Below are 27,530 nucleotides of genomic sequence, written 5' to 3' on the forward strand. Positions count from 1 at the left end.
CCTTTCTGACCCAAATTTTTGTCTTTCCAACAGTTAAATGAATGTATTGGTTTCAAATTTTCCTTGTCTCCTTACTTTGTTTCTAGTTTCCCCTGAAGAAGGGATCTTTCAATTCAGAAATGCATTGGGCATGTCAAACATTTCAAATTGCTTCAGCGCTTTGTAACTCGAGGCATTGCGATAGGGCACTTGTACTTTAGGAGATTTATGTAATTATATTTGTAAAACATTTTTCTACTAATAAAAGCAAATTGTGCTAACAGTAATTATTACCAAACAGCATGTAAACGTTTTGTTTGTCTAAAAGAAAGTAATTGTTTTGATAGATTCAATTGTAGTGCACGCTGTTTCCAAACAACTAATGTTGCTTGGGTAATTGAGTAAACATAGTCTTGTGTCTTTGACAGAACACAGTACAGTGTATTACACAACAGCAGGATTATTATTTAAACATTGGAGGAATGTATTGTATCCATTAAGCATACGACGTGCATTATAAACCATCCCAAAGAACATCCCTCAAACCATATATGGTCGGATAAATCTAGTCAAAATGTCTATTTTACCTAAATTCATCTTCTTGGTTGACAATTCCACTAAACTTTGATAAGAAGGCCCTTATGCAAATAGAAGGGAAAATTATGTATTTTGTCTGGGCAAGAAAGGGTATATGACTCTCCTCGAAAAAGTTGAGGATGAAGCTGGTGAAAGGAAGCTTAGGGCTCCTAGACATACAACTTTATTGTTGGGCTTTCCAGCTGAAAAAACCCAGAATGCTCCTCCTTCGCCTAGACGAGACATCACCGGGGGTTATGTTCAGCGTTATGCTATCTTGCTTACCAGAGGAAGGCTTTTTATATAACTTTGGACATCCAATTTTTTTTTTTAAAGGTTCGACTAAACTGTTTGCAGTCAGCTGCTTAAGTGTGGTAGAGAGCCAGACTACTTGTCTCCAATATGGGACTCCCAGGGGACACCGGAGTGCCTGCTTGACAGTCCAGCAAAACTCTAAAGCAGAGTGGTTTAAGCAGGTGGGGCAGTTTGTGGAGGAAGGACAGAGGCTATCTTGGGATGCTTGGAACACCAGGCCAAATGGGACACTTTCTAGGTTCAAAGTTTACCAAATGAACGCGTGGCTTAAGAGTCAGGGTTGGACTGAGCTTCAGCTCTGCCTAATGGAGAAGGATTTACAGGATCACCAGGTAATGAGGAAGGAAGTAGCACACTGGTGATAGCATCGTCTGAAGGCAGGTGAGGAGAACATGAAACCTTCACACCTCATTTGGGATAGATGCTTGCTGACCACGGAGTTAGAGGAGATATGGCAAGTATCTTTGTCTACACTTTATTCTGCTATCAAATCATGCTGCTCTTAGGAGAAACCACTTCTTCAGACTTCACAGAGCCTACTGGACCCCGCTGAAGTTGTCAAAGATAAGAGGAAATGAAAACCTGAAGTGCAAACAGTGTGGCAGTTGTGATGCCGATGATCTACATGTTTGTCACCTGTCAGAATCTGGGATAATATTGGTCAGGTGTGGGTAAGATAATTTCTGACACTCTAGGAAGAACTATGGAGGTAAGCCCCATCTTGATTATATTTGGTTTAGTCCAGCATGATTGGAGGTGCCCTCCTTTCAGTATGGCAATGAAATCTGATCTTTTATTTGATTCTACTGGCAAAGAGGGAAATGTGTAATCAATGGTGCCAACCCCTTGCGCCATAGCGACAAGCCTGGCAGAGGTCAGTGAGGTATTTTAGGGAGGTGGACAGGAAGAGTAACAACTGGGCAGAGGGTTAAGGGTTTTGGAATATGTTGAAGATAGAATGAGAAACATCATGTCCAATGATTAAACCTCTCAAGTCAGCAGTGACCGGGGAGGCTGAGGCAAGGTGCTGCAGCCCACATGACTTGTTTGTAGTTAAACCTGATACTGAGCATCATAGGTGTCAGAGGTCGGTTAGTGCTTTCCGGAGGTGATATGAGGACATAAAAATCTTTTTTTTAAAGTTTTAACTTTTACGCTGGGTTCTTGGTGAGGAGTAAGGTGATGAGAAGAAATTCATGCTCCAACAATATCAAGGTAGACAGCGTGCTCTATATCAAGACAGGAAAAAACCTATTACCTGTTAGTGCATTGGTGTGGACAAAAACAATCTTTCATCACTGGCAACAGATATGAATGAGTGAGTAAGGAGGTGAGGGAAGGGGGCCATTGTTGGCTACAGTTACAATTGGGGGATGAGGGCTACAATGTTTACAAGATCTGCATACGCATGCTGGCCGCAGACGGATTGAAATTTCGATCTCCACCTGTACATACATTTATGTTTTTTTTGAATTCACAAACATTGCCAGTAGTGCGCCTGAAAACATGCTACAATGTGACAATTCCTGCAGGCCCCAATACCAACTGTGTAGAATTCTAAACAGTGCGGGTTTCTGGATGATCAATAGGGTCCCCTCTGCAAAAGCAGAATTTTTTTCTTTACCTTTTTCTCAAAGAGGAAAACATTTTTTAGGTCGAGCATTCGAGACCTCTTGTATATACTTTAGTATATACTTCTTATATACTTATATGTGTATGTACTTTGTGGGCTCTGAAGATCAGCCCTTGGACTTGTCTGCTTCCGCTTAGGGATTTTTTTCTGTTCAACTGCCTCTATTTAACTGTCTTGATAGAAAACGACCAGCAGAGGTCAGTAAAATACCAGAATCACTTTAGCATTCTCTAGATTCCAGTCCATAGAAATTGTCTTCCATGAGCACTTGCAGATAATAATATTTTTTTCAAATCTTGTATTTTCAGTGATATGACCACCAAAGGCCCTGATTTTATATTAAAAACAGAGCTTTGGACTCTACCATTTACCACTGAAAGGCAATATTTCTCTCCATGTGTTCCCATACTTGGCGTGTCACGCACTTTGGTGCTTACTTTCCCTCCATGTTAAAGAACAGTAGAAGTTTCAGCACCCAGGCTAATGTACTGCATAGCTAAATACATATAAGGTCCCAAAGGCGAGACCGATTGCATTGCAAATGCTTGTTTTTCTTTCAGAAAGCTCTTCCCAACACTCTCAGCAAATCGGGGGTGATCCATTTCCACCCTGGGAGGGGAAATCCTTCAGCCTGGCGCTCTAGTAAATATCTCACCATATAGGGGTAGAAAGTGGTCTGATCGTAGTTTTGGTAATGCTCACAAACCTACATGTTTGTGACAGTTCCCAAACCTCCAAGGCTTCACGACTTGGAACTTCGCTTCTGATCCCTTCAGTGCGATTTACTGCTGTAGATTTCTATGTACTCCTGGCGGAAAAATTCACCTTAGAAAAACATGTTTCAACTGCCAGGACTCCATTTGTGGATTGCTAGCAGACTTAAATTTACATTCGGCTATCAACTCAAGTTTACGGCTTAAAATACCTTTTGGATAGGGCCTAAAGTGTACATAAAGGACAACAAACAGCGTGGCAGCTTCAGAAATGTGTATCTCTTTATTCCAGTTCCAGAGCAATATTAAAAAAGAAAAACGGGCTGAGCCTAAATCCACGCACCTTGTATTTCTGAGATTTCCCCAACACGTTCGCCAACGAAAACATGAGGGAATGGTCATTAGGCAGTAATTCCAGGGCCTCTCTGCCAACTGCTTCTGCTTGTCCTAAGTTACCTGTAGGATAGAAGCAAAGTAGGGTGCCATTAGTAAAAAACATTCAGGAAAGCAGTCTGTCATAAACAATAGTCTGCGTCAGCGCGGTGATTAGCGTCACAGGGTGTGCTCCGCTTTTGAAATCACAAAGAACCAGCTTCCGCTTATCTGCCCCCAAAATAAACGTGCTCTCCGTTGGACATATTTTAAATGTTTTCCTACCTTGATGAACCACCCATGCGAGGAACGTAACAGCCATGCCGTGTGGTGAGAGGAGAAAGGCGCACACGGGGAGAGACTATGGGAGGAGGACGGGGGGTGCGGGGGAGTTCAACACAACAACGAGAATGCTTTGTGTGCAGTTGTTGCGAGTAGAGGAGATTTAGAGGAACAAAGGATGCATCTATAGACATAGGCTTTTTAGGTCTCGCCTGACCCAGCGCATGCGCTGGTCTGGCGAGACTTATTGAGAGGGCTCCAAAAAGTGCTACCAGGCCAGCCTAGAGCTACAGTGCATGTGCGCGGGCGCGCTTTACCGCGATTACTTTCACTTTCGCGGCCGCATGGCCACTTTGATGTTTGATCGTGACCGCGATCACTTTCACTTTCGCAGCCACACGGCCGCTTTGCATAGCCAATAGGTCTCGCTTTTGGGGCCTTATAAGTATTTAGTTATGCAACTGTTGCATGGCAAAACACTTATAAGGTCCCAAAGGCGAGACCTATTGGCTATGCCAATGCTTGTTTCAAATGTCTGATGGCAGTAAAGGATTATTACATGACTGGTCCCTGTCCTCCTCCCCCCCTTCCCCATTGCACGACCCTTTGCCATCGCCAAACAATCATTTTCACAGGGAATAGTAACCTATTTCCTCATTTCCTCGCGTTTTGCCCTCCAGCTTCATACATTTTATTCTACAATTTTAATGTTTTCTACCATTTCCAAGAGTAAGAGGCTATTTTAACCCCTATACTGCCAGGGCCTCGCTACCCCCACCTCTAATGTCACCCTCTTTTCAGCTTTCAGGAACATGCAGAGCTGAATCAACACACATACTTTTCTACCACAGTCTTGGCATTTTTCAAAGCGGTAGCCCATTTTTTTCCTATTTTTTGTGCTTTCAACCTTCTTACAGTTTGTGGTGTAAACCATTGTGAAACCCATGGGTGATCCAGGAAGACTATATATTTGTGAAAAATAGACAAAATTCCAAATTTCGCAAGGGGTCATTTGTGTAGATCCCTGAAGGTTTTCCTAGAGGAAAGTTTTTAAATAAAAAAATATTGAAAATGAGTGGTAAAAAACCCAGCCATTTGTTATAATGTTTTTATCAGTAACTTCTTGTCACGATGGCCGATTCATAAATGCAACGTACCATTACATTCGCTAGTCCCTATTGGTTGTGGGGATATATAGGTTTTGTAGGTTCTCCAAGAATCCAAGGTACCCAGTGCCAACAACTGAACTGCACTGTTAAATGTTTTTTATTTGTGTACTGAGTATAGACCAATTCAGATGGTGAAATATGTAGAGTGAAAAATAGGTATCAGGTTACCTATGTATTTCTGAAATGGGCACAAAATATAGATTTTATGGGCAGTGGTTATTTGTACATCTTTGAATTTGTGAGTGTAGGAAAATGGAGTATTATGTAATGATGCTGGTTAGGCTTAACTGTGCAATACTCTCACAATACCCCAAATATGGTCCTTGGATTAACAACAATAAATCTTTAGCTCAGTCTGGTAAAGTGGCAAAGAGCAGTCAGGCTTTACTACAGGAACATGTGTCATGCATTTCAGAGTACCAACATGGATGATAATGATTGATATGACTCGAAAGAAATGCAAAACCAATTTATAACAATAAGGCAGAGTTCAATATAATTTTAAATACTAAAACAAATTCAAGTGGATAAGTGTGACTCTAGTTATGGATATTAGAAGCAAAATTGAATCAGTACAAATCAATACTGCAAAACTTTAGCATTGCGGTCAATGGGAAAAACACTAGTGACAATCGGTTACTTGCAGGTTGAGTTGCGTCGAACTCAAGGAGGATTAAGGTGATGCGGGTCCAAGCACCAAGCCACAACAGTCAGCTCAATTTTACCTTGCTTGAGAAGCCCGGGTGCAGAGTCATCCCAGCTGTCCATGGTGCTGAAGCGGGAGCCACGGGGGAGCTGGTTTTACTTGTTAGAGTGGAAACAAGTGCAAAAAGTCAACAACAGGGTCACTGCTATGGTCGGTTGAAGATGCAGTGGAGTTCCCTCATGTTGCAGCATCGAGTAAAGGTGGTGGTTGCTGGACTGACCACCAACAAGCCTTGGATGGTAAGGTCAGCAAGAAGTTATTTTGACGTCTGGGGGGAAATGGTAGCCACCTAAAACATGCTGGAGCTCAGAACTCCGTTTCCCACAATGCACTCAACCATCTACCTTTGGGCAATCCCTCAGAGGGCCCAATGGCCAGCAATCATTTGGTTCTGGTATGTTTTTTTTACCTGCAGACAGCAGGGGACTAGTGCCACTTGTCCAAGGGAGTTTGAAGTTGCCTTTGGCACTCAAAGGGGTCCCTCTGTCTGGTGGAACCGGTCTTTGCTCTGGGACAAGCCTTAGTTGTGCAGTTTCAGGATGGTTGCCAGAGGTGCAGAGCGTCCCGCCTTTGGTTTGTACAGATCCTATTGTCGCAGACTTGGGTGTCTTCTGTGTCCTTTATTGCAAGTTGAATCAGAACTGAGGTTCTGCTGCCAGGGGCGGGACTGGGAACCAAAACTGGCCCTGGCAAAGTGCTCGGCCGGCACCCGGGGGTGTTGGGGGTGAGGCCAAGCTGTTTGCCACGGCCGGTTTTGGCCGATATTGCAGCTATGCTGCATAAATGGCCCATAACAAAATTGACCCCCAGGGGCCCAAAACCGGCCCCCAACCATGGCGGCCCACTAGGGAAATGCCCGGTGCCCGTTAAGGCATTAGGGGTGTGGGTGCAAGTGGCCAATGGGCTACCAGCCCCAGCAGATAATCTGCCCCTGAGGTGACCCCATTTGGGGGGAGTGGCACCTTTTTTACACAGAACTCTTTGATTCTGCCACTTATAAAAATGGCAGAAACTTTTGATAGCTGCACAGACCAGGTAGCCCACCCTAGAGGTGTGGTTAGCCTTCTAAGGGTGTACACCTCCTGACAACATAATTTTTCCACATGCCCTGATGTAAATGTGCCTAGGGGCAGGGGGAGGGCTGTTTCCTCCTTTGAGAGGCAGCCTGGTGCCTATCACAGGCAGTGTAAGCTTTGAATCTCACCATCTTGATGTGCCACTTCCCTAGCCATCCTGTCAGGGAGGAAGGTGTGACCTTCTTCCAGTCCAGGTCATTGTTTCTGACTACTGGGAGAGTTCACACCTCCTGGCAGGGGGTCATATTCCTGTCTTGGAGGTCGCAGCTTCGGGCTGACAGCCAGAGCACAGGAAAGACATGGGCAATCTCTAAGGTAGCCCCCTGGACGCATGCCACATCGACCTTGATATGAGAATCATGTCATGGGTGATGAAGCACCTTGTTGGTTACCAAACATAACATATTTATGGGGTACCATAGGGGACTGGCAACCTTGAGGTTGCCCGGGTGCCATCCCATGCTACCCTATAGACCACTGATCACTTACAGTAGCCCTTGATGGAAAAAGCTACTACAGGGACATAGAAGCTTACAATTATATGTCCTCACATTTATTATAATGTACCCTGCCTCTTGGGATCAGGAGGTCTTCTTTAGATGTGACTGGCATATATTAAAAATAATTGACAGTGCAGAGTGCATGCGGTGTTAGAAGAAGTCACGCATGTTGCCTTGTTGCCGGAGGCACGTAGATGCTTGCTGAATGTCTGGGAGCCGACTGATTACAATGTGACGCAGACGCAATGGGTGACTCTAGGCTATATGATATCGAAGCGTGACATCGCACAATTGTGGGGCTCCCAGAGGCCGCCAACGGTCTCCGAGTGGAAGGAACACATGGACTGGTGTATGTTTAGAGAGAAAACGGTGTATGTGGCGAGAGGCAAGCCTGGGAAGTGGATTAAGGTGTGGGGTCCCTGGAACTCCTATCGTGGAGGTATTTGCGCCCCGCCCCAGACGCGTGAGATGGATGCCGCTCTGTCTCCCTAGCCCCCGCATTCCTGTATGCTCCTGCGACATGCGACTTTGTCTCTTCTGCCTTGCCCCCCTCCCCCCCCCTCTGTCTACCCGGGTTGGTTTACTCCCTCGATACGGGGAGCACATGTTTCTGCCATTAACCTCCTCTGCCTTGTGAGTTTGATGTTTTCTGTTTTTCAAAAATATGAAACCTTTCCTGTTTGTTTAGGGACTGCGGCTGTGGCTGACTGCGATAATTAGCACTTTAGTAACTCTTTTGCTGCTTCATTGATGTGCATGTTAAGTCGTGCCTAGGTTTACACTGCGTTTAGCGGCCGGCCTGTTGGTTGTAGGCCCATACTTGTATCTTTTCGAAATTGTAATAAAGGTTTAAAAAAAAAAAATAATAATAATAATAATTGACCTTGCCCCACATGGTGAGGGCAAAATCGAGTTGAGACATGTGCACTGCTCCTGCAGTCTGCAATGGCAGGCATGCTGTCAGTAGTTTTACTTGTGTCACTCAGGGTGGCACAAACAGTGCTTCAGACCCTAGCATCCCCTTTAACTTCCATGGCTTGTGTACCACTGGTACCATTTACCAGGGACTTATAATGGGATTAAAGTCCTTGCTAACTGGGGTTACAATTCACATATATCAGTTTTAGTGAGCGAGCACTAGGGCCTGGGCAGCAGGCTTCAGTGCACTTTCAGAGTCATAACCATCAGCATTGGAGCAAAACATGGGGCCTTGATAACACAAAAAGGGCACTTTCCTTCACGACTATCCCCCACCCCCAGATGAAAGGCGATGAGCAAATAACCTATCCCCTGGTAGTTCTCATAATGTAAGTGGAAAAACCTGGAATGGTGATCTGCATTGGCATGGTCAGTCCTTGTCTGTGTTCCACTGTAAACTCCATACCCTTTCGGGAAATGAAACCACTTCAATTTGGGGTCCTCTCCTCTCATCTGCATCAGCCATCTGAAAGGCCTGTGGTCACTTTGTACCTTGAAGTCAGTCCCCAACACATGTCGTCCCAGCTTCTTCAGGGACTAAACCACAGCCAAGTCTTCCCTCTCAATAGCACTCCAACGCAGCTCTCCAGGGAGGAGTTGCCTGTTGATATAGGCAACTGGTTGATCCTGGCCCTCATAATTTGTTGGTGATAATAAAGCCCCAATCCTATGCTCAGAAGTATCTGTTTGGACAATGAGCTCCTTTCCATAGTCACGTGCCTTCAGGACATGTGCTGAACACATATCCTCTTTCAGGGTGTCAAAGGCCTTTTGCCATCCTGAAGTCCAGATGCCTTCTTAGGCTGCTTTTTATGTGGGGCTCAGTGAGTGGAGGCCCAACGGTCTCATACCCCTTCACAAACCTCCTGTACTACCCAATCAATCCAAGGAAAGCCCTGAATTAGGTCTAGGATTTAGGAGCCTCCCACTCCAGAATGGTCCGAATCTTGGGTTTGAGAGGTTGCACTTGGCATCCACCTATAAGACGGCCCAAGTACACAGCAGAACTCTGCCCTATCTGGCACTAACTGGCCTTGATAGTTCGTCCAGACTGCTGCAGGGCCTGTCAAACGTCTCTTAGGTGGACCAGGTGATCCTCCCAGGTGGAACTAAAGACAGCTATATCATCTAGATATCCTGCACTTGAGTTTTAGTGATTGCATGAAAAACCCCTGTAATCTACACAAAACTTAATCTCTCGGTTTCCATACTTTTGAGTGAGGTTTTGGGGCCAGTACCACTAGGCTAGCCAAGGTACTGTTCCAGAGTTAAAATCACCCCTAGCTCTAGCATCCTGTTGAACTCAGCCATGATGTAGACATTGAATTGATCAGAAAGCCTGTACATTTTATTTTTGACAGGGAGGCTTTCACCAGGGTCCACATCATGGACACACTGTGTTGTCTGACCAGGGGTCAAAGAAAAGAGCTCAGCAAACTGGCCTATGACTTGCCTGCAGTCAGATTGCTGTTTCACAATAAGAGAGTCCAATAAAACAACACAATCTACTGAACCATCTTATTGGTTATTTGACAATAGGTCAAGAAGGAGTTAACTTTCCTCCTCCTGGCCCCCATCAGTGGCCATTATCATCTTCCAGCCTTACCTCACCAAACATAGAAGACCCCTTACAGGATGGCCAAACAGAAGGTCAAAAAGGCTGACACCAACCTTCTTATGTGGCACTTCTCTGTAGGCAAACAACAGGCTAGGTAACAGGACATCCCATCTCCTTCTGAGTTTTCAGGGCGGCCCATTATCAACTAAATCATTTGTCTAGGGATGATATGGGGTGGTGAACTTGCAGCTCACACCACATTCATCCAACATTGCCTTCAGGTATGCAGATATGAAATGTGTCCCTTTATCAAATACTAGCTCTTTAGGAACCCCCAACTGGTGAAGATACCAAGAAGGGCCTTTGCAGCTTCAGGGGCAGTGAATGTCCTGAGGTGAATTGCCTCTGGGTACCTAGTGGCATGGTCCACTACCACTAGAATGAAACTGTTCCCAGATGCAGTTTGAGAGCCAAGGGGAACAACAATGTCAATCCCTACCCTCTCAAAGGGAGTCCAAACCACTGGAGGTGGAATTAGGGGAGCCTTTGGTTGTATCCCGGTCTTGCAAATGGCTTGACAGGTGACACAGGAGCGACAAAACTCTTTCATTTTTTCAGACATCTGTGGCCAATAAAATGGTCATCAAACCTGTACAAGATTTTAGTTTGTCCCAGATGTCCAGCTAGAAGGATGCCACATGCTAAGGTCAGAATAAACTATCTGTACACTTGGAGACCAAAACTCTCCTGGTTGACCCTGGCCTCAGTGTACAGATGTCCATTTTCCCAGTAGACCCTCTGGGTCCCACTGACATGTTATATTATGTTAATAACACTTATATAGCACACAAATACCACTAGTCTCTAGGCGCTTATCTAAGGGTTATGATACCAAATTGCACCAGAATTAATCAAATGAAAAGTCAATAAAGCTCTACCAAAGGCATGTTCAAATAGAAAAGCTTTCAATCTCTTAAGTGATGGAAGGAGAACAGTTTCTCACTGCAAACCTTCAGGTAATCCATTCCAAATCTGAAGTATCAGAACTGAGAAAGCCCGACCGCCCAAAGTAGTTGTATTTAAGCATAAACAGGTAAGTAAGATCTACTCAGAGGAGGGGAGGCGGCATCCAATTCCATCTCCCACTTTTTGCAGCTTGCTGCCTAAGGCCCTCAAGCGTTGGAAATACCTTTTGCTCTTGGCATAGGTCCTCTATGGAGGGTCCCTTGCACTTAGGATCTCTGCCAGGTGAGGCCAGACTCTTTCAGCTGTAGTTCTCCCCCGGTCCTGTGACCTCTTTGAAGCTGCCTTAGCAGACTTCTTGCCCTTTCTCTTATTTTGGGTGCCATAGTCCATTATTTCAGGTTCCAAGCTCCAATGACTTTCCTGATTTGCTGCTTGTGCTCTTGTGATAATACACACCCACTCAGGGAGACCCAGCATTCCTATTCCTTCATTTCATCTGCAGGCCAAGCACAAGTCTCAAAAGAATTTCCCTACTGACACTCCACTGGGATGGCAGAGGACACAACCACCTCTTTTGGGCAAGTAACCCCTCCCCACTCTAAGCTTACCAAGGCCACTGGATGGAGTGTAGTCTCATTGTCAGCAATGATCACCTGGTGACTAACACCAGGTATGATTTGGTCTGGGGAAACCAGTCTAGCTGCCACCATAGTGACACTCGCCCCTGTATGCCTCAGAGCCTCTACTTCAGTACCATTGATCTTTGGCCTTTGTATATACTTCTTCAGACATGGAGGTAAAACAGCTAGGGCTTCAATATCCACCCCACCCAGGGAAACTAAAGTAGCTTCAGTGTAACCTCTGGCCTCTCCAGAGTAAACTTCTATCCCCACTCCTATGCAAGCCAATCCCTTGGATTGTCCACCACTGGGTGACTTTTTGGAGCAGGCTGCATCTCCTTTCTTATGTCCTGCCTGATGACAGTCATGACATAACCCAGAAGCCTTTCCTGGGTCCCAGTTCTTACCCTGATAACCTCTGCCTTTGTTCTGGGAGAAGTCTCGGGCCCACTCTCCTGAGAAGAACTTTGGGGGCCTTATGAGAACTCCCTCCTTTTATCTTTGTTGTTGCTCACAAACTTCCACTTCTGGGAAGCCTGAGCACCTTTTTCTGGTCACTCCCACTATGGGTCTTTATGGAAACCCTGGTTCTGACTCATTTGTCAGATATCCTCCCGGGTTCTCTGGGAGAAGATGACTTTGAATCCATCAAATGCTGACACCATTTCTCTGTGGTACAATTATTAAAAATTTGCTCTTTCATAAATAAAATTTGTAGCCCATCATGAGTGTCCACCTCATCGCCTTTTATCCAGCCTTCTAGCGCTTTGACCAAAGAGTCCACAAAGTCCACCGATGTCTGGTTTTGACCTTTATGGGTGTCCCTGAACTTTAATCTGTATTCCTCTGAGGTGAGTACAAATCCGTATATTTGGAGGTCTCCTTCATATGCTGATAGGACTGAGCCATCATCCTCATTAAAGGTCAGAAGTCTATCTCTGTCCTTCACTGAGAATAACTCCCACAGTAGAAACCCCCATGCTGGTGACCTATCACCCTCATTATGCAAACCTTTTAAAGGCTGCAAACCATTTGTCAATATCACCACAATCAGTCAACTCGGGGACAATCCCTTTGGGGATCTTAGGGTAAAAGGTTCTTCTGTTTCCCTATTAGAGTTGCTGCACCCATTATCTTTGGGCTATAAGCCCATCTTGACCCTTCTTTCCTCAAGTTCAATCTATTTCTCCTCTAGTGAGAGGAGATCAAGCTCTTCCTCAAGGGATTACTACCACCTTACCTGTAGGGGGTCTGCAAGAGTGACTTCTGTCACTTTCTGCTGGTGAAGGGGGTCTGGGAAAGGGTAGAGAGTGTTTGTCTTCACATTCCTCCCCATCTTCTTCAGTCTGGACTAGGGATTCATCCTCACCCTCTTCTGGGTCTTTTTCTGTGGAATGGCCCTCCCTCTCTAGTTTCTGTTTCTAATAGTAGCTGAAGGCCTTCTCAAGGTCCTCCTTTCTAGTTGTTACTCCGTAGTCAACGCACCTAGCTTTGCACAAAACCCTTAGATCATTGATCTTCAGGCTGAGATGACAAGCAGGGCAAGGTTTTTTTCCAGCCTCCTTTGTGCTTAACCTTTTACCTGAAAGTTGGCACCTTTTTAAAACTTTTTTTAAAAAGTAAACTTTTTTCTTACTTTCTAAGTCTCTTATTTTACTATTGGAATGGGGGTCTACATAGGTTCCTAAAATTCCAATAAAAAAATTGAAAACATTTTGAAAAAATAATTTTTCAGTCTAAAGTCAATAGTGGATTTATCGTGCATCAATCACATATGAGGAATTGGTACTGTGAAGTACAAGCACAGGATCCCACCACTGTAACACCAATGTATGAAGTTGGAGTATTATATAGTGATGCTAGTTAGGCTTCACTATGCAATACTCTCACAATACCTCAAAGATGTTAACTGGATTCACAATATTAATTCCTTAGCTCAGTTGTGGTAGAGTGGCAAAGAGCAGACAGACTCTACTTGAGGAACATGTGTTAAGCATTTAGGAGTACCAACATGGACGATAAGTAATTGACACGACTCAAAAGAAATCCGACACCAATTTATAAAACTCAAGCAGATTTTTATATAAATTTGTACACCAAAAACGTTGTCAATTGGATAAGTATAACCAGATTTATGAATCTTACAAGCAAAATTAAATCAGGGCAAATCAATATTTCAAAACTTTAGCATTGAGGTCAATAGGAAAAAGCATTAGTGACAATCGGCCACTTGCAGGTCGAGTTGCGTGGAGTCCACAAAGAGTTAAGGTGATGGGTGCCCCAGAACCAAGCCACAGCAGTCAGTTCGATTTTACTTAGCTCTAGAAGCCTGGGAGCAGATTTGTCCTGGTTGTTATTGGTGCTGAGTTGGGTGTTGCTGGAGAGCTGGTTTTACCACTTAGACGGTGCTGGCTAGGAAATTGGTGTAAAAAGTCGACAACGGGTCCACTGCTGTGGTCGGTTATTGGTGCTGTGGAGTTCTCTCGTGTTGCAGTGTCGAGTAAAGGTGGTGGTGGTGGACTGGCCACAAACAAGCCTTGGTAGCGGTAAGGTCAGTAAGTAGTTCTTTCGACATCCAGAGGTCAGGGGGAAAACAGTGGCTGCCTGAAATTTGCTGGAGGTCAGGGCTACATTTCCCACAATGCACTGGACCATCTACTTTTGGGCGATCCCTCAGAGGACCTGATGGCCAGCGATTTTTTGGTTTTGGTTTGTTGTTTTTACCAGTTGACTGCAGGGGACTAGCATCACTAGTCCAAGGGAGTCTGGAGTTGTTTTTGGCGCTCAAAAGGGTCACTCTGTCTGGTGCAACCGATCTTTGGTCCAGGTGAGTCACAGTCATGCACTTTCAGGATGGTTGCCAGTGACAGAAACGGATCAAACCAAGATCAATGGGAGCCGTTGCTTGGGGACCCCTAAGGACCGCAGTTTGATCCATTCCTCTCTCTGGCACTAGGACCAACCGTACACATAGCACAGCGTTTTTATTGGCACAAGTGAGGCAATGCTGGGTTGTAGGAATTTTGTGGATTCCGTAGTTTCCATCATAGAAATGTAAGGAAAATGTGTGATTTCAGGCAAAATTTGAAGTTTGCAGGGCATTGTGGGTAAGAAAACATCATGGGATTCACACAAGGCACACCAGGCACACCTGGAATCCCCGACGGCTGTCTACTTCTCAAAAATGTCTGTGGCTGGTAGGCTTCCATGGATGGTGGCTGAACATAATCCCAAATCCTTCAGCTACCCCTATTGCTGATCTTGCCACGTAGCACTTTAGGGCCTTTTGTGTCAAGGTCTCTTGGCCCACCCAGACAAGTGAGGTACTATTTCTAGTGGAAGACTTGAGGTAATGCTGTGTGGTAAGAAATTTGGGGCTTCCCACATATTCCAGAAGTTTCCTCAGAGATATGTGAGAAAAATGTGTATTTTTAGTCAATGTTTGAGGTTTGCAGGGCACTGTGGGAAAGAAAATGGTGTGGGATGCATGCCAAGCACACCATGGAGGGGCGCAGATCAAGGGTAATTGCCCCAATTCCAGAAAGACTGTTGCACCCTTTAGGTGGGGTGAGGTGATAATCATGCCCATGGCGGGCAGCCCCCACCCCTATATTTAAAAAAAAAGCTTTACCTGTATTCTAATGGGCTTTCTACCCCCCACCCCGACAGCCAGATCAGGAGTAATTACCCCTCTATGCCCCTGAAGAGGGCCCGAAAGACTGCTGTCCCATTTACTTGGAGTCTTGGAATAAGCACATATTAATGGACATGATGGGCAGCTCCCACCCATATATCATTATATGGAGAAACAAGATCCCTGCTGTCTAGTGGGCTTTCTGGCCCCCAGGGGCAGATTAAGGGTAATTGCCCCATCTGCCCCCCGGGGGGGGGGGCAGAAAGAATGTTCCATGTATTTTGGGGTTGGGGCATGGCCATGCCCTGGTAGGCAGCCCCCATCTCTATATTTTTATATAAGGAAAAATCCCTAGTGTCTAGTGGGCTTTCTGTCCCCTTGATGAGGCAGATTGGGGAGATTGCCCCATTTGCATCCCAGAGGGGCAGAAAGAATGTTACTAGTATTTAGGGGTGGGCAAGGCCATGCCATGGTGGGCAGCTGCCACGCCTATATTTTTTGTATGGGGAAAAATCCCTGGTTTCTAGCGGGCTTTCTGCCCCCTGGTGGGGCAGATTGGGGCAATTGCCCCATCTGCCACCTGGGGGGCCAAAAAGACTGTTCTATGTATTTAGGGGTGGGGGCATGGACATGCCCTAGGTGGTCATTCCCTACCCCAATATTTTTACAACAATTCCTGTTGTCTAGTGGCCTTTCAGCTCTGGGCAATTCCCCCCATCTGTCTCCCCGGGGGAGGGGCTGAAAGATTGCTGTGAACAAATGTATTAGGGGAGCACAATCCCTTGCCTAAAGGGCTGCTTCCCCCATCCCTGGTGTCTACTGGGTGAATCCCTGCTTGGGGATCATTCTCCTGTGGTGATCCCCAAGCAGGGATTCATTGAGCAGCTGTACCATTGGAAAGGGTAGAGACCCCAAATACCTCTCCCAAAAGCAACAGTGCTGGGGGGGGGGGGGTGAAATATCCCCTGAGCACTGATAGTAAAAGTGAAACGAGCCCTTCGGCTCGTTTTACTTTCAATTTTGTATGCGATGATTATTACATATAAAACATTTTTCAAAAAGCTCAGGCTGCTCTTCTTGAGCAACCCGAAGCCTCATTGTAAAAAACAGAAAACCCTCTGTTGCAAAGCACCATGCCTTTCTAACAATCGCCAGTGTCAGCAAATGGACGACACCCACTCTGGGGAGGGTGTGGGGATGTCGGCAATTGGCCGACATCTGCATCGAAGATATTAAGGGAAGTGATAAGTGTATTCATGCAAGTACTATGTAGATACTGACAATTTAGCTGCCACCATGAGGGACAGTCTCCATACACACATTTATTGCTGAGCAACTGCTAGTGGGCGAGCTTAATTCAAGCATTGTTTCCATCACTTTGTAGTTTGTTGCATAATTACTGCTAGCATTTACAGACAATGGTGGATTTTCCACCAAAGTGTCTTCCCCGTGGTGTATACAGCAGCTCTCACTCTGCTGCCCAAACATAAATATGCCAGCTGTGAGTAGTATATAGTGGTATATGGTGTAGAATACATTGATTGCTTTCTGATAAACCTGATCGACATTATACATCCATTAAATGTGAAGTCTACTTTTCCATCTTTTATTACTCTACTCCCAGGTCTCGGGCAAGTAAAAGTTCATATATTGGTAATTTTCCAGTATTTAAAATGCCTCTGAGTTCTGAATGTCATGAGGATGTATTGAGATGATTTAAGACTGCAAAGGAAACTATAACTTCAACTGATGGAAATTTTTCCATCAATGTTTATTGTTCTTGAAAAATTATAAATATTTAAATAAAAACTTCAAAGCAAAATAAGGACTGCTTCAATATGTCTGAGGAATAGCATGTGAAGAAAGAGTTGCAATATATTGAGCTGTTCCAGATTAAATTATCTATAGTTTAAATGAGAGCTGGGCATTGTATCGACACGGGGACAAAGAAACAAGTGAGAGATCTTGTAACATTTATTCCACACTAGAGCACAACTGCGTCTGCTGCATATCAGATTAGGGTGATTTATTATATTAATAAGTCCCAGTCTGATGTAAGGCACCCACTATTCAGTGAGCATCTGCAAATGTTCACAGAGCACTTGTCAGATTCCTATCTCTCTAAGGGCATGACGTGGGCTCTCCTGTTCTTTGGGGAGCACTGAGGGCCCTGAAATGTTGGGGATTACTTGGCACCACAGCTCCCCAACGACGGTGACCCACCTCCGAGTGCGAATAGAAGCATGTGTAGCCTTTGCCCTTGGTTCTTCATCATTTTCTTTCTAGGGACTACAAGGAACAGATGAGGAATTCAAAGAGAAGAGGAGAGTGATGACAGCAATATATATGAAAAATATATATGAAACCCTGCAACATCTATGTGCAGCCTTCAATACCACTGATCACCAAAACCTATTCACACGCTCTCTTTAAGGAGGGGCTTCAGTGCTTTTAATCCTACATGAACAACCGTTTTAGGCTATCCATATGAGGAACTCCAGATTCAATCCAATCCCAGTGATCTGCAAAGCCCTTTGAGGACCCATCCTGTTTCCAGAAATGACAGCTTCTACACTGGAGGACCATCCCCTTGACGACACGAACATCAAGATCCACCAGTCTGAAAATAATAACTAACTGATGTCATCTACAGGACATTCAGGTTACAGTCAGATGTTTGGCCTCGGAAAATGTCATTCCTTCACCCTTCCTTTGGTCACTTAATTTGCTGAACATCAGAGCCAGAACATGTATTAGTATGCTCTACATTAGGCTAAGTGATTATATACATTGGTTTTGTGTCCTCTTAAAAGTAGCCTATTCCATATTTTTACAGATTATTACTGATTCTGATGCTTTAGGTTAATGCTCCGAGGATGCCCTTTACAATTGTGCACCACTTCTGTAAGAGGTTTCAGAAGTACTCTGAAATCATGTTTTTGTTAATACATGACATAGCTTTTGACTTGATGAGAGAATCTAGTAGCAATTTAGTTAACAAATATGCATCCATGACAGCGTCAGACGTTATCAATAGTGAGGGTGTTTTTACTAACATATTGCTGCAATATTTGCAGACATCAGTAGCAGTTATATAGGTATCCTATCGTTTGCCGCAGTACTGCTGCCACAATTATTTTATTGGGAACATTCCCATTCATATCAGTTTTGATCAAAACCTGTAGTTGAAGCTGAAAGGGAACTAGATGTTAGGGAAATACGATGATAGCGATACTGGTGATTAATGTATAAATAGGCAGTGAGAGGAAGAGTAATCAAATCTGCGGAAGAGAAAAATACGAATGTGGAAAATCTATTAAATAGAATCCTGAACTCTCTGCGGATGAGTAGTTTTACCAATTTAAAGAAGATAGAATGGTATTTTAAAAAAATGAATGATTGAGGCAAAGGCTCAATCAAAATCAAAAGCACCAAAAAATCACAATAGGGGGGCGCAAATTCTCGCTCACCAAATTAACATTAGTGAGGCACGCATAAAAAAAACTCCACCATGCAGCAGTTGGTGGGCTTTTGCCGGAGTTCCGCATTCCAAGCGGACCTGACAGAGTGGGCAAGCTCAGTGAACGCTGCCAGCAGAGCAGAGCGGACTTTTCGTCCACCACTAGTCTAGAACAGTCTAGATCTCATGCACTATATGGGTCTTCACAGTATGTTATGGATCTGTAGGTGTAGAAGTTAAGTTCTAAAATCTAAATGATTTCATTTACTGTCAAAGTGCTGCCAGGGCCTTTTAATTTCCACCCTGTCATCGTTTAGCAGTACCTGTTTGGATTTTTGCTTGCTTATTGTGTTTGCCATTAATTAATGTATTTATTTTTGTATTCAAGGTTGCAGGCGTTGTTGGCAGAGCAGACCTTTTGTGTGCCATTTTCTTTGTGCTATCATTCCTTAGCTACTCCAAAGCCTTCCCAGAAAGTAAGTATTCTTGTTAATGAGCAATATTGGTAGCCCTCACATTTTCAATCTGTATGTATCCATCCATTGTATTTGTAGCTTTTTTTCTGTGTGTCATCTGATGCAGCCCATGTGAAAATAGTAACATGGCTATACTTGAAATGACCAGAGCGTAATGACAAGACATCTCTCATTATACTAAATTTCGTTTGTACTTCTCAAGTCCTCTTCTGAGGCCAGATGTACAAAACACTGGTTACAAAATATTGGTCTCAAAGTGTAACCTGTATTTTTGCAAACCCACATATATTAGCACACTGTGGTTCACAAAATCCCAAACTGAAGGGAGTCCATATCTGACTTCCCTTATCAATATTCATCAGGTAGATCGCAAATTACTTGTCACTAGGATTTGTTGCCACCACAAGGATGGTGCATGCCTGTTGCAGACAACAGACCACCATGTCTGTGATTGCTTTTTATATATTTGTTTTTTAAATGCTCCCAATTTTCCTTAAAGGAATTTCGGCTATATTTAAATAAAATTTTTAAAAAGTTTACAACCTTCAAAGTTTATTTGAGAGTAATCGGTGGTCCCCTGGACCACTGCCTACTCTTCAACAAACTTTCTTTTTTACATTCACAAAGGTGAAGGGCTCCATTAGGAGACCCCTACCCTCTTGCAAACTTCTTACTACCAAACGTTCGTATTTGGTAACATTTTATTGGTTTGTCCCCAGATTTCAGTTCATCCCTGCCAAGTATTAAGATGAATGCATTTCAGTCCAGGTGCCTGCATCACCACACTGAAATACAAGGTTACACTAATTTAGGAGGTCCTGTCTGCCTTCAAATTGCTTGAAGCCCTCTGAACGTAGCTGTGTTTCATCTAGCGTGAGCTCTGTTGTCTGCAGCTGAGAAGAGGTGAGGTTGCCATCACCTTGCTCATTGTTACATGGCTGTTGACTGGCCCCAGCTTCCCAGTTCTCTACCACTGGTGGAAGAGGCATGATGGACTGTGTTGTTACTTGATTGGTTGCATGATGCTGGGACCTTCCACTGACCATAAAGGATCACAACTTGGTCTTTTTAAAAATGATTTGTGCTCAGGCGCTGACTTGCCCCAAGCAGCTGGGAGCTCCGATCTTACAGTAGAGCGAGTGCAGACAGAAGGCAGGGTAGGGCTGCGACTAGTATCTTACACCTCATAAAAGTGAGGCATTACTTTTAATATATATCATGACATGGGCATAAGTGCTTGATTGTATTTGCAGTGGTGTCACTTTATTTGTCACACATAAGGCCATGACATGTCACACGTAGGCAAACTGAAACATACAAATGTCATACAAGCACACTGAAAACACATGAATGTCATTCATTAGCATTCTGAAAACTTGCCACCTTTTTTCGTCGCAAAACATTGCTATATACCATAAGAAATTGCTATTTTAAAAGAATGCCCTAAACATGCCTCTCCCAAATTACGATTTGGTATGCCCTTCGAAACCCATTTTGCAATTCAGCAACCTGTCACCAAATCACAAAATTAGTTTAGTATATTCCAAAAAGACAGTCGCAAACCCTGTGATTTTGCGAATCGTCGCAAACCCTCTGATTTAGCGAATCGCAGGGTTTGGAACCTCTAAATAGATTTGTACATCTAACCCCAGATCTCTAAAGTATTCTGCAATAATAACATTGCAGGACAGTCAAACATTTCCTAGCTATCATAAAGAAAAGTTTAAATTCTATTAAGGACACGGAGTCAAGGATTAGGTTTTTCTTTCTCCACTTTATTCATTCTAGCAGCCATCACTAGTTCATAACATAACAACAAACTACATTTCCCATGATGCTGCAGGAAATGGAAAGAGAAAAGTCCAACAGTAATGTCCAATTCTGAAGCAAGACATCCAATGACTCGTAGATGATGATACTGCCCCGTGTGGTTTAGTGAGGGCTATAAACAGTTGTCTGATGCTATGTGGATATATTTCTACTGTCGCCACTTCATCGGCTTTGAGCGCTCAGACATATACAATTATGGGTGCGGTCCCCTCACGGCGGGAGGGCTGCACCGCGCAGAGAGCCTGTCAGGATTAGGTACGGCCGCGAAGGAAGCGAGAGAATGCTCCTGCAGCCGCTAAAGAAGAGAAATTGGCGACGAGTAAATAGACAGTGCTAAATAGAGTTTACCTGCCATAAAAACACTCGCCCATAGGCAACATATAGAATTTTAACCATTTACAAAACGTCAAAACAGTAAATTATTTAGAGAAAAGCAAGTCACTTATCTTGCTGCTGCTGGAGCAGCGAAAAAAGAGGAGGGTAGAGCTTCCTCGGAGAGGAGGGGAAGTCATTGGATGTCATTCTTCAGGACTGGACATTACTGTTGGACTTTTTCTCTTTCCATTTCCCGTAGCATCATGGGAAATGTAATTTGTTGTTATGTTATTAACTACTGATGGCTGCTGGAATGAATAGAGTGGAGAAAGAAAAGCCTAATCCGAAGCCTGTGGCCCTGGCATAGAATTCATACAACCACTGAACTGATAGGGAACAGAAATGTTTTGAAGCTGTGGGCTGCAAGGTGCCATTGTTATCCTGAGTTTAATTTGGTAATGGTGCTAGGCATTTCTTGTAATCAGAAGAAAGGCTGGGACACAATGGATGACTCGGACTGAGGGGGCAAGAAAGCCTGGAGGCTCCAGCCTTACAGTTTATGGTCCAGGGGTCTCCAACCTTTTCTGCAATAAGAGATACTTCTGCTCAATGAAAATCATTCCGAGTTACTAATATTGTTAGTGTTGGAATAATGACCACATCAAACAGGATAACATTGGTGGCCACCATGTGCAAACAGTGGACACTTCAGTGCAGTGTTGTCAGCAGTGTTCACTTCAGTGCATCAGGTAGGGTTGCCAGAAGCAGTGTAAAAAAGGCTTTGTCAATTTGGAATACATAGCAGCAATTCCCCTGGCACCAAGGTAACGATGTTAGAAAAAAGTCTCCCTAATGCCACATGATTTCTCACTCAAATATCAGCTTTAAATATGTTTTGGAGATTCAACCACTTTTCTGCAGACATACACTTATGAGGTCTGATGCACACATTTTCATCTCAGATGCACACTTTTCAATTTTGGTATACATATACTAATTCAGCTAGGCAAGATCTTTAAATTAAGTAACCTAGAATAAACACAGGAGAGCTGCTTGAAGGTAGCTGGAGAGCAACCAGTAGCTCATGAGCTACTCGTTGGAGAAACCTGTTATGGTCTTTTACTAGAAAATGTATAGTTAGGTGTCCTCTGGGCCGATTGGGTAAGTTGACCTCTCTGTCCCTTGTTTTTAAGTGACCTGCCGGTCTGGAATGCTGGGATTCCCTTACACCCCTTGCACTCTAAGGCTGTTCCTTTCTGGATTTCTTGTTGATCTTGTGCTTCAGAAGTGTTTATAGTATTTATGGCTGTACAAAGCTGTCAATCATAAAGAAGGCCTAGTCCTTGACTTGTAGAGCAGAGACTAGTTCTGTGAAACATTTGGGGAAATGATCCACATGAGACTGGCATTAACTGTACTTTCCGAGGACGAGTGACTAGGGCAATGATCTGCTTCCACTGCATCAACTGCGAAATGTGAAAACTCTAATGTATCCATGCGTTAACACTGCAGGAACACTGTTTCCTCATTATGGGAATACCACGTTTACAGATACATGACATCAATTTGGCGTCATCTTTTTTCTAAATTGCAATTAAATTATTTGTAATTAAATGTGATATTTTACAATAAATTCAAAATCGCCATAAAAAGGGGACCACCCATATTGATAATTCTGATGTCTTTATTAAGGCCTTAGGACTTTTCTTTGCTTGACAGTCACCAAGGCACACTGTGCACCAGTGACTTGCCCGCATTCCAGTTGAAATGTACTCTCCGTGGCATCATAACCTCCCTCTTCCATGTTAATTCTCTTCTTCCCTTAGATCGATGTTTACCCTCTTTTAATTTTTATGTGCTGCCCCCAACTTTTTGCTGTCTTCAAGGAAAAGTGGCATCCACTGCTTTTAGGTTGAAGGTGGCGGCCACAGCCCCCCTCCCTTTTTTATTAAGTGTGGTACTTCCATAGCTATGTTTTCCCCCTAAATTATTTATCACCATCTCAGCTCTGCCTGCCACTATGTGTAATCTTGCAGTGTAGTGCAAATGGAAATTTGTCCAGAGCCATGTCCAAGTTCACATAAGTATAATAAGTAACCGCTGGGGCATCTATAGGCCATCAATTTTATTTTTCTTTCCTATCTTTATGCATCAATTAATTTTCTCATTGTCATTATGGCATGCATAAAAACATAAATTGCCTTAAATAAGTTTCGTTATCAAAATATACATATTCCTATGTTTTATTTGGCCATGAGTTCTCATTTATTTCAAGAACATCAGCGTTGGTGTTTCGAGTGTTAGGTAATGGGGAAGAGAGGCCACAGTCATGATGTGATCAGTAGCTGAGCTCCCACAAGGCCAAAACAATCTGCTCCACAAATGTAAGCTGGTTTCAGCGAGGATTCCCTGGCTCTACCTGGGTAGCTTGTAGCATGCAGCAAGGCCTTCACCAGAGAAAATGTATACAGTGTATGTGCAGAAAGTAGCCAAGGAATCAGCAGTTAAAACATAAAGAACTGAATGTAGTTAGTAAATAGAATAAAATATATATTTAGAAAGTTCCCTAAAATCAAAAAAGTCAAATGCAGTGATCAAAGATTATATAGAAAACAAACATCTCATAGGGAAGAATTTCACAAAGGCATTCCAGTGTATCTTACTGGAAATTAAAAAACATGTGAACAAGTTAATTTCCCATAAGTAGTTGATCAGTACCTAGGCGACCTAAGTGGCTCACCTGTGTATTAACGTAGTAGTATAGGAGTTGTTGGTTGATCCCCCCCTGAAATTGTTTACGTTTAGACTTAATCATTTTCTGGAGAAAGAAAGCCTTCAGCATGGCATTTCTTAAGACTGGCTTTCGGCCACCACAACATCAGCTATGTACAAAAATCAGTTATGCGGTAACCTTGACCTTACCACCAAAATAATCTGAGTGAAATAAATGGCGAACCACCAAGGAATATCTTTTTGGAGAGACTTTGCAGATTCTTCTGGTTGTTTAGTGGACCATTTAAAAAAGTGCATAGAGTTTGCATAAGTTCTGGCACCGGTGCTGTCTTAAAAAAAAAAATCTCAAATATTCAAAGCTGGTTTCTTAGACATAAGCCCATCATTTTTTGTTGCATGGAGGCCCCCTATATTCAGTTTCCAGGTCCACAATAAGTGCGTATTTCCAACAGGTCCACTGCAGTCTAGCCAAGGAGGCAACAGCTTTCTGTGCATTGAGACTTTTGCACCCTGGAACAGAGCTGTTTGGAGGCAAGATGGCGGTTTGTCTGAAGCCGTAGTGCACACGATTGATCAGAGCTCCATGGTGAACTAAATGTTTGCTTGCTCCTAAGGATACTGATCCTGATGTCTATGCCTATTGTAGGCTAAAAGACTAAAGGATAGAGTCACGGAGATGATAGAAGATAACCATCCTAACCAGCATGTAGTGGTCGAATTATCGTATAACCAGTTAACTACTCTTGGGACGGTGATCGGCTTGACCGTCCTTCGATACATGCGGAAAGCGCTGGCAAAAGAAAGAAGTGTCGGTAAAACCTACCTCACTGCAGGTGCTACGACTGTGGTCGATGACGATATGGCTCCTAAGAATACAGCGATGGTGACGGCAGCAGCTTGGGCCAGAGCTGCAAGAAATGCACAGTGCGAAGCCATGGAGAGGTCCGGTGGGGTCATAGCAGAAGCTGGAGAAGAAACTATTCTTGATGATGGAACCGGAGGGACGCCGAAGCGCCGAGGTGCCACAGCCCGGAAAGGAAATCCGACCGGCCCATCTGTGGTGGAACTGCTCCGCAAGGCTTCAGGAGTGCATCCGGTTCATGCTGGGAAGAGTAAACCCGGAGACTCTGAGAGACCCGATGAGCATTGCAGCGCGGATCCGGAGATAAACACAGCGGGGCAGGCGCGGGGGAACACCCCGAGTGCGAGGAATGCTTTGCCAGGAGAATTAAATTTCTCAAATGCTCCAGTTGAGGCAAATATAGTAACATCGGCAACCTCGAGAGATAACAGCGGAGGAGCTCAAGCGACTAAATACAACGCCGGCGCTCCCACCGAGACTGACGACAGGGAGAATGAAGGTATGCTTACGCCTGTTTTGACTCTAAACAATAATTTTATCAATGTAGACACAGGTACAAGTCTTGAAGAAGGCATATCCAACTTAACTGATACTAATGTAAATATAAATTAACCCAAAAAGCCCCACCAGATGCAGGCAGTATTAAAACTGGCTTCCGATCCTGAATTACAACAAGCACATCAAAAATGTCAATTACAGGTGGTAAGCCTGAATTCAAATATAAGTATTGATAACGTGGTGGTAACTGACCTGGAAATGAAGGAAACATTCAATTATGATGGCCATACAGACCCTGAAACGGACCCTAGCGATTTTTTTCTTTCTCGGACGAAGCAGAGTGGTCAGATAATTCTACCTCAGGCGAGACCGATCAGAGTGCTAGCGGCGAGAAATCACAAGCTGCCAACGTTAGACCCAAAACAACGGTGAAACGGGGGGAAAAACATTTTGATGAGACAGATCTAGTATGGGACTATACCCCTACAAACCAACTCACTAGTTCCTCCTGCACAGCTGATCCGATACAACAATCAAACCGCTTAACAACAGGTGATATACCAGCTGTAACCCTTGATACTGTCCTGCAAGCAATAGCATCACACCGTGAGGAGACCTCACAAGATGGCCACAAGGCACAGGCAGCCCTACGTAAGGTACAAGGGGTAATTCGAAAACTGACCAAGACCTGCAGTACCTTCGGGGACCGTCTGACCGAGCTGGAATCCAGAATCGTCTCTAATGAAGCAGGAATCGCCATGAACCAATAAAGGGTTGAATCACATGAAGCTGAACTAGCAGATGTTAGATGGAAGCTAGAAGAATTTGAAAGTCGCCAACGCAGAAATAACTTACGCATTCTGGGGGTTCCCAAGACAGTTGAAGGGGGAGATGTTCACTCATTTGTTGTGAATCTTCTACGTGAATTACTGCCCGAACTCTCACACTGGAACTGGGAAACAGAGGTACAACGCACCCATCGGATACCCTTCAATTTGAAATCACCAACAAAACCAGGAGCATACCCTCGAGCTATCCTTGTATTTTTCGGCAATTTTCTGCTCCGCCAGGCTATTTTTGAGAAAGCTAGGCCTGAGACGAAACGCACTGCAAACGGGATTACATATTTTGTACGCCCAGATTTTTGCCACTCTACCGTCGAAAGACGGTAGAGATTGCGCCAGTTAATTAGGCCATTTCAGGACAAGCAAGCGCAGGCATTTCTGAGTAATCCTGCACGGCTTAAAATAATTTATAATGGTCAAACCAATTTTTTTACCTCTGAAATAAAAGCTAAAGAATACCTGGAGGGGCTTAACACAAAGCATTAAGTAGGAATAATAGGAAGAGAATTGAATGAGGCCAGTAGAATGATAGGTTTAGTATTTCAGAATCTGTGTTCCTAGCACTAGAATGATTTAGGATTTGATGCTATGCGACTAAGGTTGCAAACACCTCAAAGGAGAAATGCTTAAGTCTGCTGTTAAGCAGCATTTTGTGACCCAACATACTTATGTTCCCTTTTTCATGGATATTATTTGTGCACGCTGACTTGGAGTACTATTTATACATTTATTCTGAATGAAACAAAGAAGCAGTATGACTGGTGTTTGTGGGCTTAAGCACTCCAAACGACTTGATACAATTACACAGATCCATCATTTTGAATCTGAAAGGCAGATAAGAGTGCCTTCCTTTCAACAAGAAGCTGAAAGTAGAAGAAAGACTTCAGCAACCATCTCTGTAGGAGTTGTACTAGTTAAGAACCAGGCACTACATGAGAAAAGTGTGGGTGCTAGTTATTACCTTATGGCTTGTTTAGGAGCTGGAACCATATAACAAGTCAAGAACCCTCATTCTTCTATTTTTTAATAGCATCAGAATACAAAAGAAAAATACAAAATTATCTTCAAGTAGATGTATACCAACAATAAAGAGAACAAATGATCCATTACGTTCCCAACCCAAGTTCATCCTGTCTACCGAAGAGGAACAGATGTAACAAATTAGATATTCAGATTGGACATCAGTTTGTTCCATTAGTAATTTCATTTGTGTAGGGTACTTCTTGCAAGAGAAATATGTTACTCCTTTTCAAATGCTTCAGTGATATCCTTCCACCATTCATGAAATGAGGTGGCTGTGCTGTTTTTGGCTATAAGTAGTTTTAGGCTATAAGTAGTTGAGTAATCATCATGGCATAGAAGACCAGATCATTGACATCAGCGACTAACAGTTTAATACTTGGGTTCGGGCTTACTTATAGCAATAGTATCTCA

At 43.7% G+C, this 27,530-nt stretch overlaps 1 protein-coding gene across 1 annotated transcript in view; it reads right to left on the minus strand.

Annotated features, from left to right (window-relative positions):
- The window catches only part of TMTC4 (transmembrane O-mannosyltransferase targeting cadherins 4), a 724,433-nt gene that overhangs the window by 100,453 nt on the left and 596,450 nt on the right, over window positions 1–27,530 (minus strand). Inside the window, exon 16 of the mRNA XM_085622264.1 lies at window positions 3,560–3,672. Coding sequence (XP_085478390.1) covers window positions 3,560–3,672 — 113 coding nt within the window. The remainder of the gene's footprint in view (window positions 1–3,559; window positions 3,673–27,530) is intronic.

This window comes from Triturus cristatus, chromosome 8, assembly GCF_964204655.1.
Source record: "Triturus cristatus chromosome 8, aTriCri1.1, whole genome shotgun sequence".
NCBI lineage: Eukaryota > Metazoa > Chordata > Amphibia > Caudata > Salamandridae > Triturus > Triturus cristatus.